The sequence below is a fragment of the Sander lucioperca genome, chromosome 2, assembly GCF_008315115.2.
Source record: "Sander lucioperca isolate FBNREF2018 chromosome 2, SLUC_FBN_1.2, whole genome shotgun sequence".
Lineage (NCBI taxonomy): Eukaryota > Metazoa > Chordata > Actinopteri > Perciformes > Percidae > Sander > Sander lucioperca.
Genome location: NC_050174.1, coordinates 17,092,125 through 17,110,569, shown reverse-complemented (window position 1 = coordinate 17,110,569; position 18,445 = coordinate 17,092,125). Strand labels below are relative to the sequence as shown.

Below are 18,445 nucleotides of genomic sequence, written 5' to 3'. Positions count from 1 at the left end.
ATTCACTGTGCTTCTCTGTAACACCAAATGCCTAGTAGAGCATGAAAAGAGATAGTATAGACATAGTTTGGTTACCCAAGGTCTGAAGAAGACACACACATACACAGTATGCAGTATATACTGTATATCCTTCAAACAACTACATAGATCCACTGACCTCACCTTTACTCATCACCTTTAAAGCAGCCATATTATGCTCATTTTCAGGTTCATAATTGTATTTTAAGGTTGTACCAGAATAGGTTTACATGGTTTAATTTTCAAAAAACACCATATTTTTGTTGTACTGTAGTGCTCTCTCTCACTGCTGCAGCTCCTCTTTTCAGCTGGTCTCTGTTTTAGCTACAGAGTGAGACCTCTTTTCTTCTTCTTCTTCTTCTGTACTATCTTTGATTGCACTGCACATGCCCAGTAGCTCAGATGTAGATCATGTCAGCTAGCTAGCTCCATAGACAGTAAAAGAAAGGCTGTTTCTACAACTTCGGTCAGTTACAAGGCAGGATTAGCTGGGAGACTTCTAAATGAGGGCGCACATGTAAGTAGTTCTTTTGTAGATTATGGTGAACTTGTGTGTGTTGTAGCAGTGCTTTGCTATTGAGAACGAGGTAGCATGCTAGCGTTAGCATGCTAGCATTAGCCATAGCGTTAGCATGCTAACGCTACGAGCTAATGGTTGCGGTTAGCCTGCTCGTTTCGGCTTGTGACGTCACAAGCCGTGCCGATTTTGAACAGCTCACCCAGAGACTGAAGGCAGGACACATTCAGAAACTGTATCTCACTCTAAACAGCATGGATGGATTTTTTTCAAAGTTTGTATGTGTGTGGAAGCACCAGAGACACAAAATAACACCCCAAATCCCAGAAAAAGTGTTTTTTTCATAATATGGGCACTTTAAACACCTAACCTCAAACTCTGACATCAGCAAGAAGTAGCTGCTCGAATTCTTAAAACGTATTGTGGTCAGGTTAAAAAGGTTCGTCCATCGCCAGGTTTCTCTGGGAAGACGGAAGAAGGTTTTTTTTTTAATTACTCAAGTTTTGATACATCAATGCTCATCTTTTTTTTCCAGAGACGTAGGTTAGTGAGGGACTCTCTTGTCAGTTGCAAACCTGTTTTTATGTCATGAACTGCTGAAAAATGTTTATTTTTTTTACAAAGAATCTTGTTTAATTCATCTTAATCCCAGGTTCTAACCCCAAGAGATGGTTGAAGATGTGAGGACCAGTCAACATTATGTCTCTTCACTAAAAGTAACCTTACTCCAAAGGTCTAAAACTGAAAACGGCTCTCACAAGGGTGAAATCTCTCTCTCTCTCTCTCTCTCTCTCTCTCTCTCTCTCTCTCTCTCTCTCTCTCTCTCTCTCTCTTGTTCAGTCCCTCTCTTCCTACTACTCTGACACATGTCGCCCTGGCATGCATGGAAAGGCCTGACCTTTGGAAAGTTTAGCACTTTAAATATTTAGGCTTGGGTTATGATGGATCCTCCAGGCCCTGCGGCAATGTGTGAAGCCTCTGATTAGGGCTGCTGTCAGAGTCATTTAGCAGAGTGTCTGGCTGTCGGTGGCGTTCTCTGTTTGACAGGCGAGCCTTTTAAACAAACAGCGGTCCCAGTGGCAGAGCAGGCAGGGCACCCAGCGCAGCACAAACACCACAACACTCGGAGAGAAACCACTCAGCCCGCTGACAGCTGCAGAGGAAACCACCGGCCACTGTCTCTCAAGATCTTTCTGGCACTTTGTCTTTCTGCTCACTCACTTTCTTTCACTTAGTCTATACTTGTACCGCTGCCTGTTTTGTTTCCTCCTTTTTTTTTTTTTTTTTTTTTTTTTCCTTTTCCCCTCTCTGTCAATATATATTTTTTTGTTCATCATCAGAGTTTACATCTCCTTTTTGTTTTCCTCTGTCTCCGGGAGCCACTGAAGCCGAACGTCAAAGTTTCATCTGTGATGTGCGTTGAGTAAGATTTAGTAAGTAAGTTGATCGCCGGATGATCTCTGAGCAGGGCTTATGCTCTTAATTTGTCAAACATCACTACTCATTATCAGCTGAAAATCAGGATAGATGTACTCGGTTTCATGCCTGCATCGTCCCGTGATTAGGACAGCTTACATTGATGTTCACGTTGAAATACATCTGAGCCAGCCTTTTCATCTCACTCTGAGACAATCTCCCGTGGCATCAATCCTGTAAATATATGAGTCTTAATATGTGTGTCCTATTCTGTATTCAGAGGAAGAGCCAAGTCAGCAGCTCCAGTATTAATGCATGAGAAATGAGCAGAGCCCATAAGAATTAAAGGGTAAGACTTCCCTTATTAAGATGTAAATTTCGGGGGAAAACTTGCCGAAATGAGGATACAGTGAAGTTATTGTCAACTTTAGCCTACTTATGCATTTCTAAGAGGCATTGTTGTGTTATAGTTGTTGAAATTAGATACACACAGCAAAGCACCTTGTGTATTTTTCGGCTCATTTTCAGCACGAGATCAACCAATATGCAACCTATACTTCACGGAACAATTTACACTTTTGGCAACATTATCTAGTGACAGTATACATGGCAACTATCGTGGTAATTCAATCTGTCTGTGTGTGCTCCTTCTTTTTTTTCTCCCTCTCTACCTTTTTCTCATTTCAAATTTGCACTTAACACCTTCCTGGGGAAAGGCTTCTCATTCATCAACGGTGTTTGTCCCGGTGACAAGCAGGGCGCCTCCTGCATATCAATATCAGCTAAGACAATGCTGAGCCTGTAACCTTCAGCTAAATGTCATTCTGCTTAATCCTATTTGAAAATTAAACATTGAAAAACCTTTAGCGTACCTTCCTGTCTTCCTTCCTCTCTCGCTCCCTCCTTTATTGGCCGCCGTTCCTATAGCTGTCTGCTCTCCCTCACTCCCCTTCCTGCTCTTGTTTTGCACACTGTGTGACATTTGTATTGTTTTGTATGTGTGAGTGTTTGTATCCCATAATGGTTATTTAGCAGAACTGATTTTAATTTAATGTCACTGGGAAAATAATATAGGGACAATTTGTCTGCCCCTGGTAGTCATCTGCATTCATCCAACCGAGTCTAAAGCAGTCATCAAAGAGGCAGACTTAACTACTTCTTCCTTTGTTCTGTTTTTCTTGAGACAGTCCACTCACTCTGTGATGGAAGTAAAGGGAGTGATCCAGACTGACACAAAAATTACCAGAAAAACAGAGAAAATAGTGACCAAAGTTGTAAGCGGAGGGAGAATGCATTCACATGAGATGGAACCTCTTTGTCAAATCTGCGTATTTACATAAACAGATCCTCCCCTTACAGACTGTAATTACTACACTGACAGCGGTTGGGAAGCAGAGGAAGAAGATGTCTGATTTGTCCAGATACACACTATGACAGAGGCTGAAACTTCATCAAAGGGCTCTGCATTGAGAGGCCCGCTTCTTAGTATGCATGAAACACATGCGTGATATACTTTACCTCCTCTTCCTCCTTACACACAAGTACGCCTCACTCACAAAACACAACTATATGATACACGTTTGAAGATACAGTGAGGAATTGGAGGGGAGGGAGGGCAGGATAAAAGGAGACGCAGAGATTGCAATGAAAATGCAATCATTTGCAGTCGGACAGATATAATTCTCCTACGGAGAGGGAGTGTGATGCGGCAGCTCAAAGACAGCCTTCAGCCAGCTCTCTATATGGATATGATTGACCACAATCACTCGTCCAGAGATCCCATTGAAATACGCAGAGTGAATTACAACGTGACTACCCTTGATGTCTTCATATTGAAGCCCTCCATTCACTCTGGAGCTCGAAGAATTAGAAAATGTGATGGAGAGACATACTGAAGCAGCACTAGAAGCAGTTAAACAAGACGGGGAAGCAACAAGATATGAGGAGGATTTCCTCTATGCAAAAATTAGTCACCCGAACAGTGTTGGTATGAAGTTCAACAGTTGCTATCTATATATCATGACTAAGCCACAGTAAGCATCAAATAGACAGAAAGGGGAAAACACAGAGACCTACAGAGAGCCAAAAGCATCTACTCTCTTTTCTTTTTTCTGTTTTAATGTTCTAGAACATCCCTTGAGTCTTCATTCTGTGTGTGTGTGTGTGTGTGTGTGTGTGTGTGTGTGTGTGTGTGTGTGTTTGCGTTTGCGTGAGTGCAAAACTGTAAGTCTGATAGTGTATCACAGGAGTTGAGACTGCTGTGAAACTGACCCAAACAGCATGAAAGAAGAAAGAGAAGAAGACTCCCATGTGGGAAGTTAAAGAGTGAAAGTGTTTCAGTCTGTGGTGTGTGTGTGTGTGTGTGTGTGTGTGTGTGTGTGTGTGTGTGTGTGTGGGAGAATTTATTTTGGACAACGGGTTACTCTACGCTCACACACTTCATACACCAACATAACTTGTGGAGGACACATTTATGTCTGCTGTGCTGTATGTGTGTTTTCATTTAACCCTGAGTGACAAATGTTTGTCGCTATTCAAACAGCTTACGTTCTGTCTCTTTATGCTTTCCAGGTGGGAGATGCAGGAGAATGCAGAGCTGGAAGACGGAGAGAAATTTATGGTAGAGGAACTTCAGAAAGCCTATTTTGTTTGCTGCTGCGGCCCGGGACCGCAGGACCCTCCCGAAGCTGATGAGACACTGGCAAAGCAGACCCAGGGGGAAACGCAACAATCCGATAAAAGTGCTGCCCAATAACAGCCCAGGCAGTTGGCAGTTGGAATTTTTATCATGTTGTAAATGTTTGCTTGTAATACTCACTTGCAGCTCTCAAGGTAGCAGAGTAGGTGTGTATGTGTGTGCACATTTGTAGGTGTAATTGGGTTTGTGCATGCACTGTGTGCAACGAGTTTGCATATGTGTGTGCAGGAAAACATGAGTGAGACAGTAGGACAAGAAACTGTGGAACAACAAAAAGAGTGAGGGAGACGTTGCTTCCCTCTTTATGCACACGTCTCAGCCAAACTTTCTGTGCTTTTCAATGCTGCATCAGACACATTTCATCTTTTTGAAACACATCTCCAGAAATCAGTTCTGGGAAATGGAGAGCCTGGATTTGTTTGCCTGGGACAAGATGGGACTGTGTGATCATTTTTTTTTTTTTTGGAGACAGTGAGTGTAAATACGTTGGTGTCAGCATACTTTCTCCTGGTTTCTGAAAGCAAACATCAAATATTACGGTTGGGAAGCAAGATGATGTATGTTTTGATTACGCTGTGTCCCAAACATCTGCCCGACTATGTAATATCAGTCAGTATTTTGTGCAAACTGAGAAAACATTTATTTTATGTGTAATAAGATTGCTCAGTATATTTTTCCAACCTTGTCCATATTTAGTTATTTAGAGACTTTATTAGTTATTTATGAGATGTTTTAGAATTACACATGGAAATAAAATGTTATTCTTACTTCAACAATTAAACATGCTTGGACATTGTGTGTGATCTCTGCACAATCCATCATTGATGATGATTTATGACTATGGAGTTAGCATTACATTTTTGAATACATACATGAGATGTTCTTTCGTGTTACATCTGATGTTCACAACACAAATCATACTTTTTTCATCAACAAGAATACAATTTCAGCTTACAAAGGCTACTGCACACACTGTGCAATTCCTTTGAGACAGAAGGAAAACGTTTTCTGCTCCAGAGAGAGATGTTCCTTTCCTTAACTAGATTTTTAATGCAAATGAAGCAAGACTGCGATCGCCAAACCACTTAGAGACTACAATAGGAAACAAAATGTTCAGCAACAGATTTCTGCCTGTGACTCTGAACAAAGGCTAAAAGGCAACAAATGAGTCTTTGTAAATGTCCTGTATTCGACATATCAATTAAACCGTTTTATTTTGGTGTTGCAGAAAAAAAGCATTTGGCTAGCCAAACTGTTCTTGTTCTGTGAAAGAAATGCTTTGATCTCTTTCTTTCACCCTCGCCATCCCTCCTGTAGGGTTACCTATTTGTATTTCCATTGCGTTCAGAAGACAACTGTCAGAAAGGCTGGCAGTATAATTCACAACAAATCATAACAAAGAATGATTCATCACAAAGAATACATTGAATATTTCATTCTACAGTATTCATTCGGGGATTATCAAACCTTACATAAACATTTTAGAATCCTGGAGCTCATCGTGACATATTCATGCAGGATAAACAGTCACAGAAGTTTGACTCCTCGGATTTCCATTTCAATTGATTACCCTCAGTATATTAGTGTATTATCCACAGCAAACTCTCACAGCAGCAGAAACATGTTGGTTTTATTTGTATGTTTACCCATTGAGTAAAACAAGCTTTTTGTCAGCAAGTAGTGAGCCAACATTGTAGCATTACAGGAAGACGATCCTCCTGCCGGAGTGCCCTGGTTTCACTTCATTTCCATGTCAGGTCCCAATTACTTATTAATTGGCCTCAAAGTTACAAATAAGTCATAATGCATTTGTCACCGGATTTAAAATAATCCAACAAAGTAATTATTAATCTACTATATCAAATACACGCATCAAGGATGATGCTACTTTTCCAAACTCATGGTAATACTTTGTACATGGGCAACCACAATATGGTCATATGATAAATTTAAAGGGGCGCTATACAGTTTTGGCAATTTCTTTGCTGTTTTCTCGCTTTTTGCTCGCCGGTTTCTCTGTAGAGCTCCCCCTACAGCTTCGGAATAGATATTTGGCAACGCTGTTGTAAAAACTCGTTGGCGACTCTCCCCCCTCCCATCTTCTCCCTCTGGTCATGTGCATTTGTTTTCAAAGAAGCCGTCGAAAGCACGACAAGTAAGCCCGTAACAGACAGCGATCATAATAAAAACCTTTGCAGACAATAGCAAACATCCTGAGGTCACAATAACAAGAAATACAAAGATTAAACAGAGTTTATCCCAAAGATACTTACAAGTGCAACAGCAAGAACGCCAGGTCAGCGTCGGATTTGCAGCAATTAAGCTAAAAAAAACCTGCATAGTTCCCCTTTAACAGTAAAATGTAGCACAGATTTAGTCGCAATTTATTTACTGTATATCCTGTAAAATGTCTTTTTATACAACAAGGAATTAATGCGAGCTCTCGTGACATAGTAACCTGAAAAGCTCTGCCGTAAAGTTACATTCATTAATTTTAAAAGCCCATCAAGGTTCTCAGGTGCTGCCTTGAGTACTGAGTGAGCGAGAAGCATCTCCTTTACTAGTCAAACTCAGTGGATATCAATGCCACAATATGCCATCCCTGTTTCTTATTTGGGTCTCCCCTTGTCGCATTTCAAGCGCTCTGCTTGAGGAAACAGGGTAGCTCAGCTCCCCTGAGAAAGAGCTCCAACTTCTAGAGGCCGTCCTGAAGTAGGGCATCCAGCTTTAGTTTAACCAGTAGGTTGTTTCTGTGAATCATAAAAGTACATGTCATAAAGTACAGTTGCAGGTGAACAGGGTGTGGCAGGTGGTGTTTGGTAAGGCACCCTATCAGTAAGTCTGGCAGGTCTAGTTTCAACCACGAAACCAATCAAATCATGCTTTTTCTTTCCCTTTAAGTAGCTTGCTCTAATCCGTTTCACTCTGACAGTTTTCCTGAGAACAGTCCTGAACACTTCCACCCCAACAGCTTCTCCTGAGAGGAAACTGATGTCCTGTGCCAGAGGTGGAAAATCAATCCTCCTGCCAGCCTGATCTAATTACTATCATTATGTTAAAACAAAGGGCTGTGTATATTTACCCTATTTGAGGGATTTACATCAAGTTAATTTAGTTGCCATGCAAGTCACCAAAGCACAACACAGGCCCAGGTGAGAGAGAATCTTGTGTGTGCCTATCCTGACGTAAAGCCCTAACATTTACCATACACTATCATGATAAATGAGCGCCATGTCTATAATGTTGTACTCCCACTATCACTTCACAGCCACTCACACATGCACCACCCTCTGCTCCACTTCTAATGGTGTTGTAAACATGCAGAGATATTAGACTTGATATATTTACAGTATTCTTACTTTATACAATATTAGAATGATGCTGGAATTAAACATAATTTAACGTAATCAGTGCGTCATGTAGTTCCTCTTATGCAACACAGAATATAAAGTGACTGTCAGGGGAGAAGAATGCATTATACCCTTAAGACACAAGCACACACTTGCATGGAGTCAACCAGACAGCCTAATGCAAAATCAGAGGGCATTGGAGTCTCCACCTGCATGAGTCCAGTAACCCTCACTTTAATCTTCATCTTAAGATAATGACATTATTCAGTTTTTCAAAATATCCCAGAAACCTATTTTTCTCCTTTCATTTTCTAGGCCCCAATTCTCTTTAATAATAACATATGAGAGAGTTCTCATTCAAACATTATCCGAAGTGAAGGAAGTATTCAGATCCTTTACTTAAGTAAAAATAATACACAACATGTAAAGTTTAAGTCCTGGATTCACAATGTTTTTTTGTTTGTTCAAAATTAAGTTTTATCTGCAATACTCCACATCACTGGAACATACTTTATGCTCCAGCTAAATATTCAGATAAAGAGGCGCTGTTTTGTGGAATTCAATCAATCATTCATTATCTTTCTTTAATTAAAAAAACCCCTAGACAAACATTGGTAACTTCCCAATTACAGTGGTAATTGTTGGGCATCTGGAATGAGTAATAATTGTATATGCTTAAAGCTTCCTACCTCTCGTGCACAAGCTCTTGTTTAATATGGATCGTGTATATGTATGTATATGAATCCATCTTTTATCATCATCATCATTATCTGGGTTGCGCTAACTGCAAATTAAGGAGCTTCAAAAATGCAGAGTAAATGTTGTCTTCAATACTCTGAATTGAATATAAGGCCAACAGAAGAACATTTATTCAATTAAATTAAATTTCTTTAAAAACCTAAAAGATGGGCAGCATTTGATAACACATTCAGGGCTGTAAATAAAGATGGACGATGCATCTCCACTTCCTCCCACTACACAAAAGTGAAGCCAAAATATCCCGGAAACGGGCGCTGCCCAGGCCCCCAGGAAGTGCGCTGGGCTTTGATGCCAATTTCACATAGCGGCCAAACAGTAGAATTACAACTTCCATGTCCATCACTTGACATGGGGCCCAAAAATACTTTTTCCCATAGTCTTGCATGGCGAAAGACATGTCTGTTAATCCATGGATACAGTTTTTTAAGCGTCACAACCCCTCGTTTCACTATCAATTTCATCCATTTTGTCCGATAACATTTGGAAAGTCTAAAAGAGCCGCGCGATTAAATCATTCCCCAGTCACATTAGCAGAGGGCTAAACCAGGAAGTAGCCTGCTCGGCCAGCGGAGGTCTTTAGAGCACATGCTCAATGGGCTGCACAGAGCGGAAGCAGTGCCAATGATCTGGGTAATGTCATATACAGCAGTCTAACTTTTTGGGCTTCATGAGCCACAGAGCAACTCTCATAAGAATGACCGGGGCCCTGCCTCAAACGTTGTATCCAGTTATTATTATACATCCATGGCGCTGCCATTTTGTAATTTTGGAGCCAGAGTCTGGGCAGTAGTAGTGATCAGGTGGTGGAACCTCGGTGTCAAAGTCCCACTCATACAGTACACTCGCCTGACCAATATGCTGTCCATGCTGTCAGTCATGACGTTTCACACCGTTTTTATATCAAATTATAAAAAAAAAACGTATCAGAAAAATGAAAACTTGAACAAACATAAATGTGATACGAATTACCTAAAATGACAGAAATCATCTTTGGAAAACATTTATTTGACTTTGATTTTTTTAGTTTGGCCAATGTCCCATCTGCTCACATGAAGGGGGCGGGATGTATGACATTGATGTCTAATAATAACTGGTTACCAGATCCCAAAATGGGACCTGTTCAGTTTAATGGAGTTGCTCGCGTGGCACATAGGCCAAAAAGGTTTCTAAGATTCCAGGTTTACTCTGTGATATATGGCCCATTGAATAGTAGTGTTTCTCCAGATGGCCCCACCTGCGAGTTCCTGCTCGGCCCATAGACTTTACATTGTGGTGGTGTCACAGGTTTTTAAATCGCTTTGCTCGGCAAGAGGGAAGTTTATCAAATATAAAAAAAATCCAACTATTAAATATTTAGAATAGAAAGAGTCATAATCGATGTTGTTTGCAGTTCGAGGTGTCCTGCCAAAAGTTTTACACATGCTTATTTTACAATCGTGGCCTACACGTATTAAGAAAATCATTTTTGGGCTGCAGGGGGATTTTTTGTTGTAATAATGGAAGCGGCCACTGGAACAAAACTTATTTTTTGCTTGCGTTATAAAGAAACAAAATTAACTCCATATTCGTGGGGGCCTGATTTATTATGCGATTGAGATGGTTTGGCTTCACTTATATAGTCTATACATCAACCCCTGGGCTGGAGCCCCTGAATCCACCCCCCCTAAGTCAGCCCCTGATAACTATGCAGTAGCTGTAAAATAAATGTAGTGGACTAAAAAAGTACATTTCCCCCCCGCTGAAATGCAATTGAGTACAAATATAAAGTGACATAAATGGATAATTTCAAGTAAAGAACAAATGTACTTTGTAGGACTCCACAATTAAACTTTACATAGTAGAAAAAGCCGAGTGGTAGAACATCTGTATCCATTGAAGCAGCTGCTGTGCTACTGTCTCTTTAAATATCGCTTCCAGTCTGTTGCCCCGGTAACCCGGAAGCTTCACGCTCTCCGTGCTCTGCACTGCTCAGAGTCCTTCCTGTTTAAGAAATTTCGAGGAAGCAGAAGCAACTGGACAGTCGCATATACTGATGGTGCGTGAGTCGAACAAAAAGCATGCATGCGTCTACTGTAAACAGCTGTTCCTCTCCAAAATGTGTTGACTGTGAAATCAAAGCACACTAATATCCTACTGTACCTGCTCGCAGTGGCTTCATGTAGAGCGACTGCACGCCTCCCGGGGAGTTGTTTGTAAGAGTACGAAACATTAAACAGATGTTGACTGTTTTTGAGAGAATGACAGAGCAGTCTGAGGTAGCTAAGCGTGTGAAAATGAATGTTTTGTACTGCCTGCAGCGTGGTTTTAAAGCGAAAGTAACTTCGCTGTGTTTGCATAATTAATTTAGTTGCACGTGTGCAAAGTTCAGCGAATACACGGCTGCTGGCGTACCAACACTTACATGTTTCATAGCAATAATGTTGACAAATAGTTGTAGTTATAGTTGTTTATCCAGTGTGTTATTGCAGTGTGAATTATCACGGCTCTGTTTTATTCAGTAAGCTAGAAGCGTGTAGCTTGTACAGGAGTGTAGTATTCTGGCTCACTGCCACCTTACAGGTGCAGCAAGCTTTGAGGCAATTACCTTCATAGTCTGTGGTAAATAAAGAAGGGGCTCATTCTCTGACTGAGGTATAGCACAGTATGAGAGTATGATATAGCACAGTACATGTGCTCCATCATTGGCGAGTTCTAGTTCTTATTCTTCCCACATTTGACAGGATGCATCTGAGTGACCTTTGGGAGTGGAGGACCCATGCTCTCTCATCTTTGCGCTGCCACACCAGCCCTGTACATATTGTGGATCACTATGGCCCAGATAGCTGGCCAGGAGGACAGAGAGAAAACTACTGCACTCAAAGGTATACATGAAGTGATACTCTGAAAAGCAACTATACTGAAAGAGGAGACAAAATAAAAATAAAGTTAGGTTAAAAACCTACATTGCCACATAGACTTTGCTATGATGGACCTTATTTAGAATTTCAACAATTTATTTTTCAGTTTTCAGTTTCTCTGTGACATATTTAAACAGACTCTCCTTGAAATGTCTGCTGCTTTCACCCGAGTTAAGTTTTTCTCCTATCTTGACCTGAAGGCAAGCCCACCGACATGTCTGACTTGTCTGATACCTTAGCACACAAATTCATATGGACTGTAGTCTTATATCATTGACCGTGTCCAGCCTACTCGTTTGCATGATCTTGAAAACTATGAAGTTTATACCGAAGGTATAGTTCCTGTTACACCATACTAGAGTTAAAATGATTATACAATTTGGGAAATCCAACAATATTGTGCACAAGTCACACTTGAATAAATGTAACAGAAACCCTAATTTAGTCTCATATTGTTATAAAGGAATGTGCAATTCCTCTCACGCTGATTTGTGATTGTATGCCTTTAAAATGTATGTGGGCTATCTGACTCTAAAAAAATGTTTATATATATATTTTATCCAATGAACTGAAAGTTTTACTTCGCAGTTCATATTTAGCTGGCCCAAAGAAGGGGGACGTAGGACAGGAAATCATGTTTCACTTAACCATGAGTCAAACATATTTACCCACCCTTTTAGCAGATCAATGTGTGTGTGTTTATGTGATTTTCTCCTCCCCCCCCCCTCCCCACTTTGTTTTTTTGCTTGACTGATAGAATTTTGCAGAAAAATGTTAATAGACATTTTTGGTGCGGTTATTATTTGATGGGAATATCTGCTTTTCCACCTGCTATGCTACTTAAGAATGATGAAAAGCTTTTCAGTTTAAGGGAGTAGGGAGGACTTTGGCGTAGCTGTTGCTTGATAGCTTAACACAATGAGGCGACATTATCATATTGTAATGTTAGGTGATGTTGCTAGATATTCTCAGGTTATGATGCAGTGATTGCGATTATGGCATTTGACTTTGACATTCTGCGAAGGAAAGCAGCAGTGTCTGTTGTGACTCATTTTTGCTCACCTTTGATCTTATCTTTTCTCTTTCTCCTCAGATTTGCTGTCAAGAATAGACTTAGATGAACTGATGAAGAAAGATGAACCTCCTTTCACTTTCCCCAAAACACTGGAGGAGTTTGAATATGCCTTTAATGAATGTAAGTACATAATTTAGTCTTCCTATCACACAATGCCTTCTGCTTTAACAAGACAAAACAAAAAAAAAACACCAAATCCCATGAACTCTAAGTTAATGGAACAACACTGCTGACAGTATAAGCATAATACTTCAGCTCAGCTAAATAGAAAGTTACACTGGATTGTCATGCCACATGAGGTCTAGATAAAAACTGCAGGAAACATAACCTAAAGAAATGGTGTTGTTCTCAATACATACATAGCATGTTGTCCATAGCTGTGGCTCCCAATCTTTTTGGCTTGTGACCCCTTAAAATGAAGGAGTCCCTCGTCACAGCATGAAAATGTCCACCAAACGTCTTGGATTGTTTCATTTGAATAGTTGTTAGTGACCTGAAGAGTTAAAACGGTCCCGTATTTAGATTGAATGAGTAGCAGAACAATGCTTTTTTCCCCTCTTCTTTTGTCATCTTGTGACCCTTCAGTTTAATCTTGTGACCACTGGATGGGTCCCGACCCCCAGGTTGAGAACCATTGACCTACATAATTAGTTGCTTTCACTTTAATACTAAAGCTGCTGTGAAGTTGACATAAAAACAAAATTACCATAATCCCTTATTAAACATTTAACATAAACAGTCTGCAATTACAGTTCTGCTCAGTGTAATGTCACTGTTTTTGAATAAATGACCTATAACTGTCTCTGCTATCACCTGGGACATTTTTGTCTGTGAAGGTGTACTGCAGGTGTGTGTGTGTGTGTGTGTGTGTGTGTGTGTGTGTGTGTGTGTCAATAGTGACAGTTCAGAGCAGAGCTGGACCCAGAGTGGTGCGGGTCCAGATGATATAAAAGTCTCTTTAGAATTCTCTTGGCTCGCTTTAATTAAACCAGGTGCAGAGTAGGAGGAAGAGTTGGAAATGGGGTGATGGTTTTGACTCTTAGTATTCCCCTGTAGCCCCCCCCGCCCCCCTCTCTCTCTCTCTCTCTCTCTCTCTCTCTCTCTCTCTCTCTCCCTCCCTTACCCCCTCTGTTCTCTGTCAGTGTCTCTGCTGGCTGTCTGGCTGGCTGAGTGGGGGACATGTTGTGTACTCTACGGCCCGTCAGTAACCTACTCAGCCTTGCCCTCCGCCTGACGGAGCATTTGCATAACCTCACTGTGCCTAAGAACAGAGACACAGAGACTTGCCCCCCACCAGCCACCGTGCCAACAACCCCCTACCCAACCCTCAAGTCCCAGCTCAGTCTCCCATGGAGGGATGAACACATTCAGAGACTTCGTCTCTTCTCCTTCACCCCCCTGTTCGTCTCTCTCCCTCTCTGTATATCTCTCTATTTCTGCCCCACACACACACACACACACACACACACACACACACACACACACACACACTTTATGTCTTGTCAATTTCCACTCAGGCCTGTTTTTGATGGATAGCATTTCACAGTAGCCATGGCTCGCAGGCATTTCTATAGCTTCACCAAGGCATCCTTTGCATGAGACAGGTGGAACAAAAATGTTAATTTGACCATGTAATGATGTGAATACAGACGAGGCTGTGTACAATAGTTTGCAGGTATCTTAATCACTGAAGATGATGGCTTCATCTCGCTAGCCCTCCAGTTTTCCATTACTGGAAATCCAAGGTTATGTACACCTAATTAAGCGGCCAAATTGAGAACAGAATGCTAATTATGACAGAAAAGAGGAGAAAAGTTGAGAAAACGTTATTCCTCTGAGAGGATGTGTTGGGGAGGCGATGGAGCTGATCACCCCCCTAGCTCGCACGCACGCACGCACGCACGCACGCACACACACACACACACACACACACACACACACACACACACACACACACACACACACACACACACTCTCTCTCTCCTTCCCTCATGCCAAGACACACACTTCTTACAGTAGGATTTCATTATAGCTCCTCTCTTCCTTCTCTTAGGCAGTAGTGTTTAGATCCTCACCCCTCCATGAATGCATAATTGATTTTCTTCAAGGTACTTTTTGTGCACACTGCTTTATCCTAACTTATCATGCGTCTCCTGCTCTACCTCATCTTCTGCTCTTTAATGCAACATGATGATAAACCTAGATTCAGCATTACATGTTGTCTAACAACTAACCATGAAAGCAAGTACTGTAATACTCAGTGTGTAAGATTCATCACATTGATACGGGGGTGAAAATGATGGCAATTTAGAAGGAAATGAAAAAAATACTTATGCATTCTTTTATCTTGTAGAGATATTATATTTATTTATATCTTAGATGGGTTTCTTCACGTTGTGCAATAATTGAGAAAGTATGAGAGCCCCCTGGCTATTTGGGTTAAGTATGTGTACTTTTCAGTGGTTTAGCTCTTACAAATTCTGCAGTCATAAAGGTCAAAATTAAATTTAACACTGTTGAGTGTTTTATTGTGTTGTAGTGTCAACCGCAGGATCGATGGGCTCATTGCTAAGGTATAAACGTAGTGGTTCCACAGCCACACAAGGGTAATTGTTTATTAAGAAAAAAGTAGCACTATCTCTATACAGTATTTTCCTATCTTATGACTGTTTTATATCAAATAAAACCTGGATGTGTTGAAAACTCCTCTGTTTTCCCTGAATTATAATAAATCACTTAAACATTGTCCCAAAAAGTCTGTTTCTTCTCAGTCAATTCTTGTGTGTTGTAATGGCGCCACTACTCTTGCACGCATTTATAGACACACACATACTTAGGCCTAGTGACACTTACTGTATGACCACACCTGGTCCTCCTGGCTGGAACTGCTGGTACGTGTGTGTGTGTGTGCGTGTGTGTGCGTGCGTGCGTAAGCTCTGCTGGTTAGGGTGATTGGCTGATGCCCAGACAGCATCCTCAAATTGCAAGGAGCAGTTGTCATTGTGGCTAATGCATGCCAGGCCACCTTTCTCACAAAAACACCCTGAGAACCTTTTTTCACACCTCCTTTAGTCTTTGCTCTTGGTGATTTCAGGTGGAAAAGACAGGGACAGACCTGTGGCCTGTGGCCAGAGTGATCGAGGAAGAAGAGAGAGAGAGAGAGAGAGAGATTGACACAGTTAAAGAGGAAGGGGAGAGGCTTTTAGACGGATGAAAAGAGGGAGAGACCATTTTTTCCATACCAGCTGTCCAGCGCTGGCCTGCCAGACTAACCAGAAGGCCGATGGATTCGTGACTGGAAGAGCGCTGCTGCATCCACTGGCCTTGTACCTGCCAGATGGGGGTGGTTAAGGGAGGGAGGGTAAAGAAGCAAAAGGACCACCAGAGGAAAAGAGAGGGTAAAAATAATTGATAAAAAAAGTAGGGGTCAAGCTTAATTTGCATAATTTGGCAGATAGAGATACTTTTGCATGCCCATTAACAAGTAGTGATCCATCCACTGCTCACACACACACACACACACACACACACACACACACACACACACACACACACACACACACACACACACACACACACACACACACACACATTTTCATGTGTTTTTACCTTCTTTCATTCTATCTTTCGCCCACAGATGGCCAGCTCAGACATATAAAAACAGGAGAGCTCTTTGTATTTAATGCCAGAGAGGATCTCCACCGCTGGAACCAGAAACGCTATGAAGCTCTTGGAGAGGTAACATCACGTTATGTTTTTTATAAAGCTTTATTCAGGCCATCCATGTTCAGAAACATTTGCCTCAGCTACTGAGTCTATTAGGATTTTCTGTCCTGGCCAGTTTTACCATAGTACCATGGCATTTCAAGATATTGCAGCGGTCGTTGATTTTTTGGAGATCAAACAGAAATGGCACATCAGCCTTATCGCACATGCAACACGCTTTAATCATATTTGTGTAAAGCAGAGTGGATTTTTGATATGACAGTCATGTTTGCTACCTATTTTTACACAGACCAAGAGCAATCAAGCCACTGTAGTTATAAAGGAGACTATTGTCCCAAAAGCCGCTTTAAGTCGTTTGTTCAAGCAACAATTACAGCTCATATTTACCTTTAAAGTGGCAGCCCACTCTGGTGGCTTTCTGTAATTCTTACGAGAGCAAAGCAGGAAGTAAGGTGACAAAGTATAAGAGCGCCAAAATCTGCTTAGGGAAGTGGTTTGGGTTGGTGGACGGGTCAAACCACCACAGGACTTTCACCCAGGAGATCGGGGTTGGTGTCTCGTTTGAAAATAAAATAAACTGGAATTTATTTTAACTTTACAGAACAAACCGAACTATGTCCTATGCGCAACCAGAAAGTTAAGTAATATAGCAGATGTACTGATTTTAACCCAAACCACGATCTTTTTCTAAACTTAACTAAGTAGTTTTGGTCCCTAAACATACTGTAACCAAACTGTGACCGTTTCACAACGTTAACGACGTGTTTAAATCCGTGCTCGTTGCGTCCTGTGGTTTAGATTTGACGGAAAAAGCTCCTGTGGGTGGTGTTTTGTTGCTGCGTTGCTGATGAATGCAGGACTGTTGTGAATGTGACGTGACAGCATGGGCACAGAAAGCTACTTTTGGAACTTCATTTAAATGATTTTATGCCACGAAATACCTCCAGCTTTAATATCCTGTTGACACATTTTTTCTAAGTTCCTTGATGCTCTTATGAAGTTTTCGTGTTTGTCCAACTGCATCACCATATATCCAAACATACACCATCCTAAAGTTAACCTCTAATTCACTCCCACAGTACCACCACATGCAATATGCATTAAGATAATGAGACAAATGTTCTTTTGTAATCAGTTTTTTTTATTTGCCTTCCCTGCTATGTTGCATTTAATTGTGTGTATTCTTTGAAGTTCAAAGCAAAGTGATAGACCCGTTTGTAGGATTACCTGGGTCTTTTTATTATTTCTAATGCAGGTATGCAAGAGCTCCTTTGAGAGCCAGCCTTCTGTGAAGGCTTTTCCCCCCTCTTTTCTTTTGCCTGCTCATGTGCTATCCACCAGGATCTTAAAAGGCTGTAGAAACAAACATTTGGTAGCATGCAAGCAGAGGCCCTGAAAGAACACACGTACATTTAAACTAACTGAACTCAGGCATCGGAGGGGGGCCAAACATTTGGAGAAAATAACAAATCATCAAGCAGGGTGTATGCAAATTTTATTCATCCCGTGATTAAAAAATTGACAGAAGCATCTTCTTTAGGAAAGAAAAAAAGGAAACCGTGTCAATCACTGTGTGTGTAATGAGAACAGATACTGTATGAGTTGTGCTGCAGGAGATTAAGTGGCTGAGAAGAAAGTAGCAATACCTGAATACGCAGTAATATCTGTCTGTTGTTTTTAGGCCACAGATGATTCAAGAAAATTAATATACCTAGTATAGTACCTCTCTCATGCAGCTTTGCCAGTACAAATGCACTGTTTCTGCTGGTAAGAAATATGCTCCATTATAAATAGACACGGCTACTGAATTGTATGCCTTTGGTTCCAAAAGTGGGTTATACTGCTTAGTCAGCCTCTGTATGTGAGTTTCTACGTCCGTCTGGCCGATACATGCAGATGTTTTTGTCCTTGAGTTTTTCCCTCTATGCCATTGTTTGTGTGTCTAGTTTCTTCTGTCATCCCTCTCTCATCTGCATCAAGCAGGATGAG

At 41.1% G+C, this 18,445-nt stretch overlaps 2 protein-coding genes across 7 annotated transcripts in view; both read left to right on the top strand.

Moving 5' to 3' along the window:
* kiaa0825 (KIAA0825 ortholog) overlaps positions 1-13,636 on the top strand; it is a 133,347-nt gene extending 119,711 nt beyond the window's left edge. For 3 of the 4 annotated variants that reach the window (XM_035994305.1, XM_035994297.1, XM_031308744.2), the window contains exon 23: positions 4,523-5,884. In XM_035994305.1, coding sequence (XP_035850198.1) covers positions 4,523-4,706 — 184 coding nt within the window. In that variant the 3' untranslated portion in view covers positions 4,707-5,884. Of the gene's footprint in view, positions 1-4,522; positions 5,885-13,577 lie in introns of those variants that run through there. The other variant, XR_004106612.2, reaches the window with a different exon arrangement.
* Positions 10,693-18,445, top strand: part of fam172a (family with sequence similarity 172 member A) — a 166,979-nt gene continuing 159,226 nt past the window's right edge. For 2 of the 3 annotated variants that reach the window (XM_031308745.2, XM_035994353.1), the window contains exons 1-4: positions 10,693-10,793; positions 11,479-11,619; positions 12,749-12,850; positions 16,368-16,468. In XM_031308745.2, the coding sequence (XP_031164605.1) occupies positions 11,514-11,619; positions 12,749-12,850; positions 16,368-16,468 (309 nt within the window). In that variant the 5' untranslated portion in view covers positions 10,693-10,793; positions 11,479-11,513. Of the gene's footprint in view, positions 10,794-11,232; positions 11,256-11,478; positions 11,620-12,748; positions 12,851-16,367; positions 16,469-18,445 lie in introns of those variants that run through there. The other variant, XM_031308746.2, reaches the window with a different exon arrangement.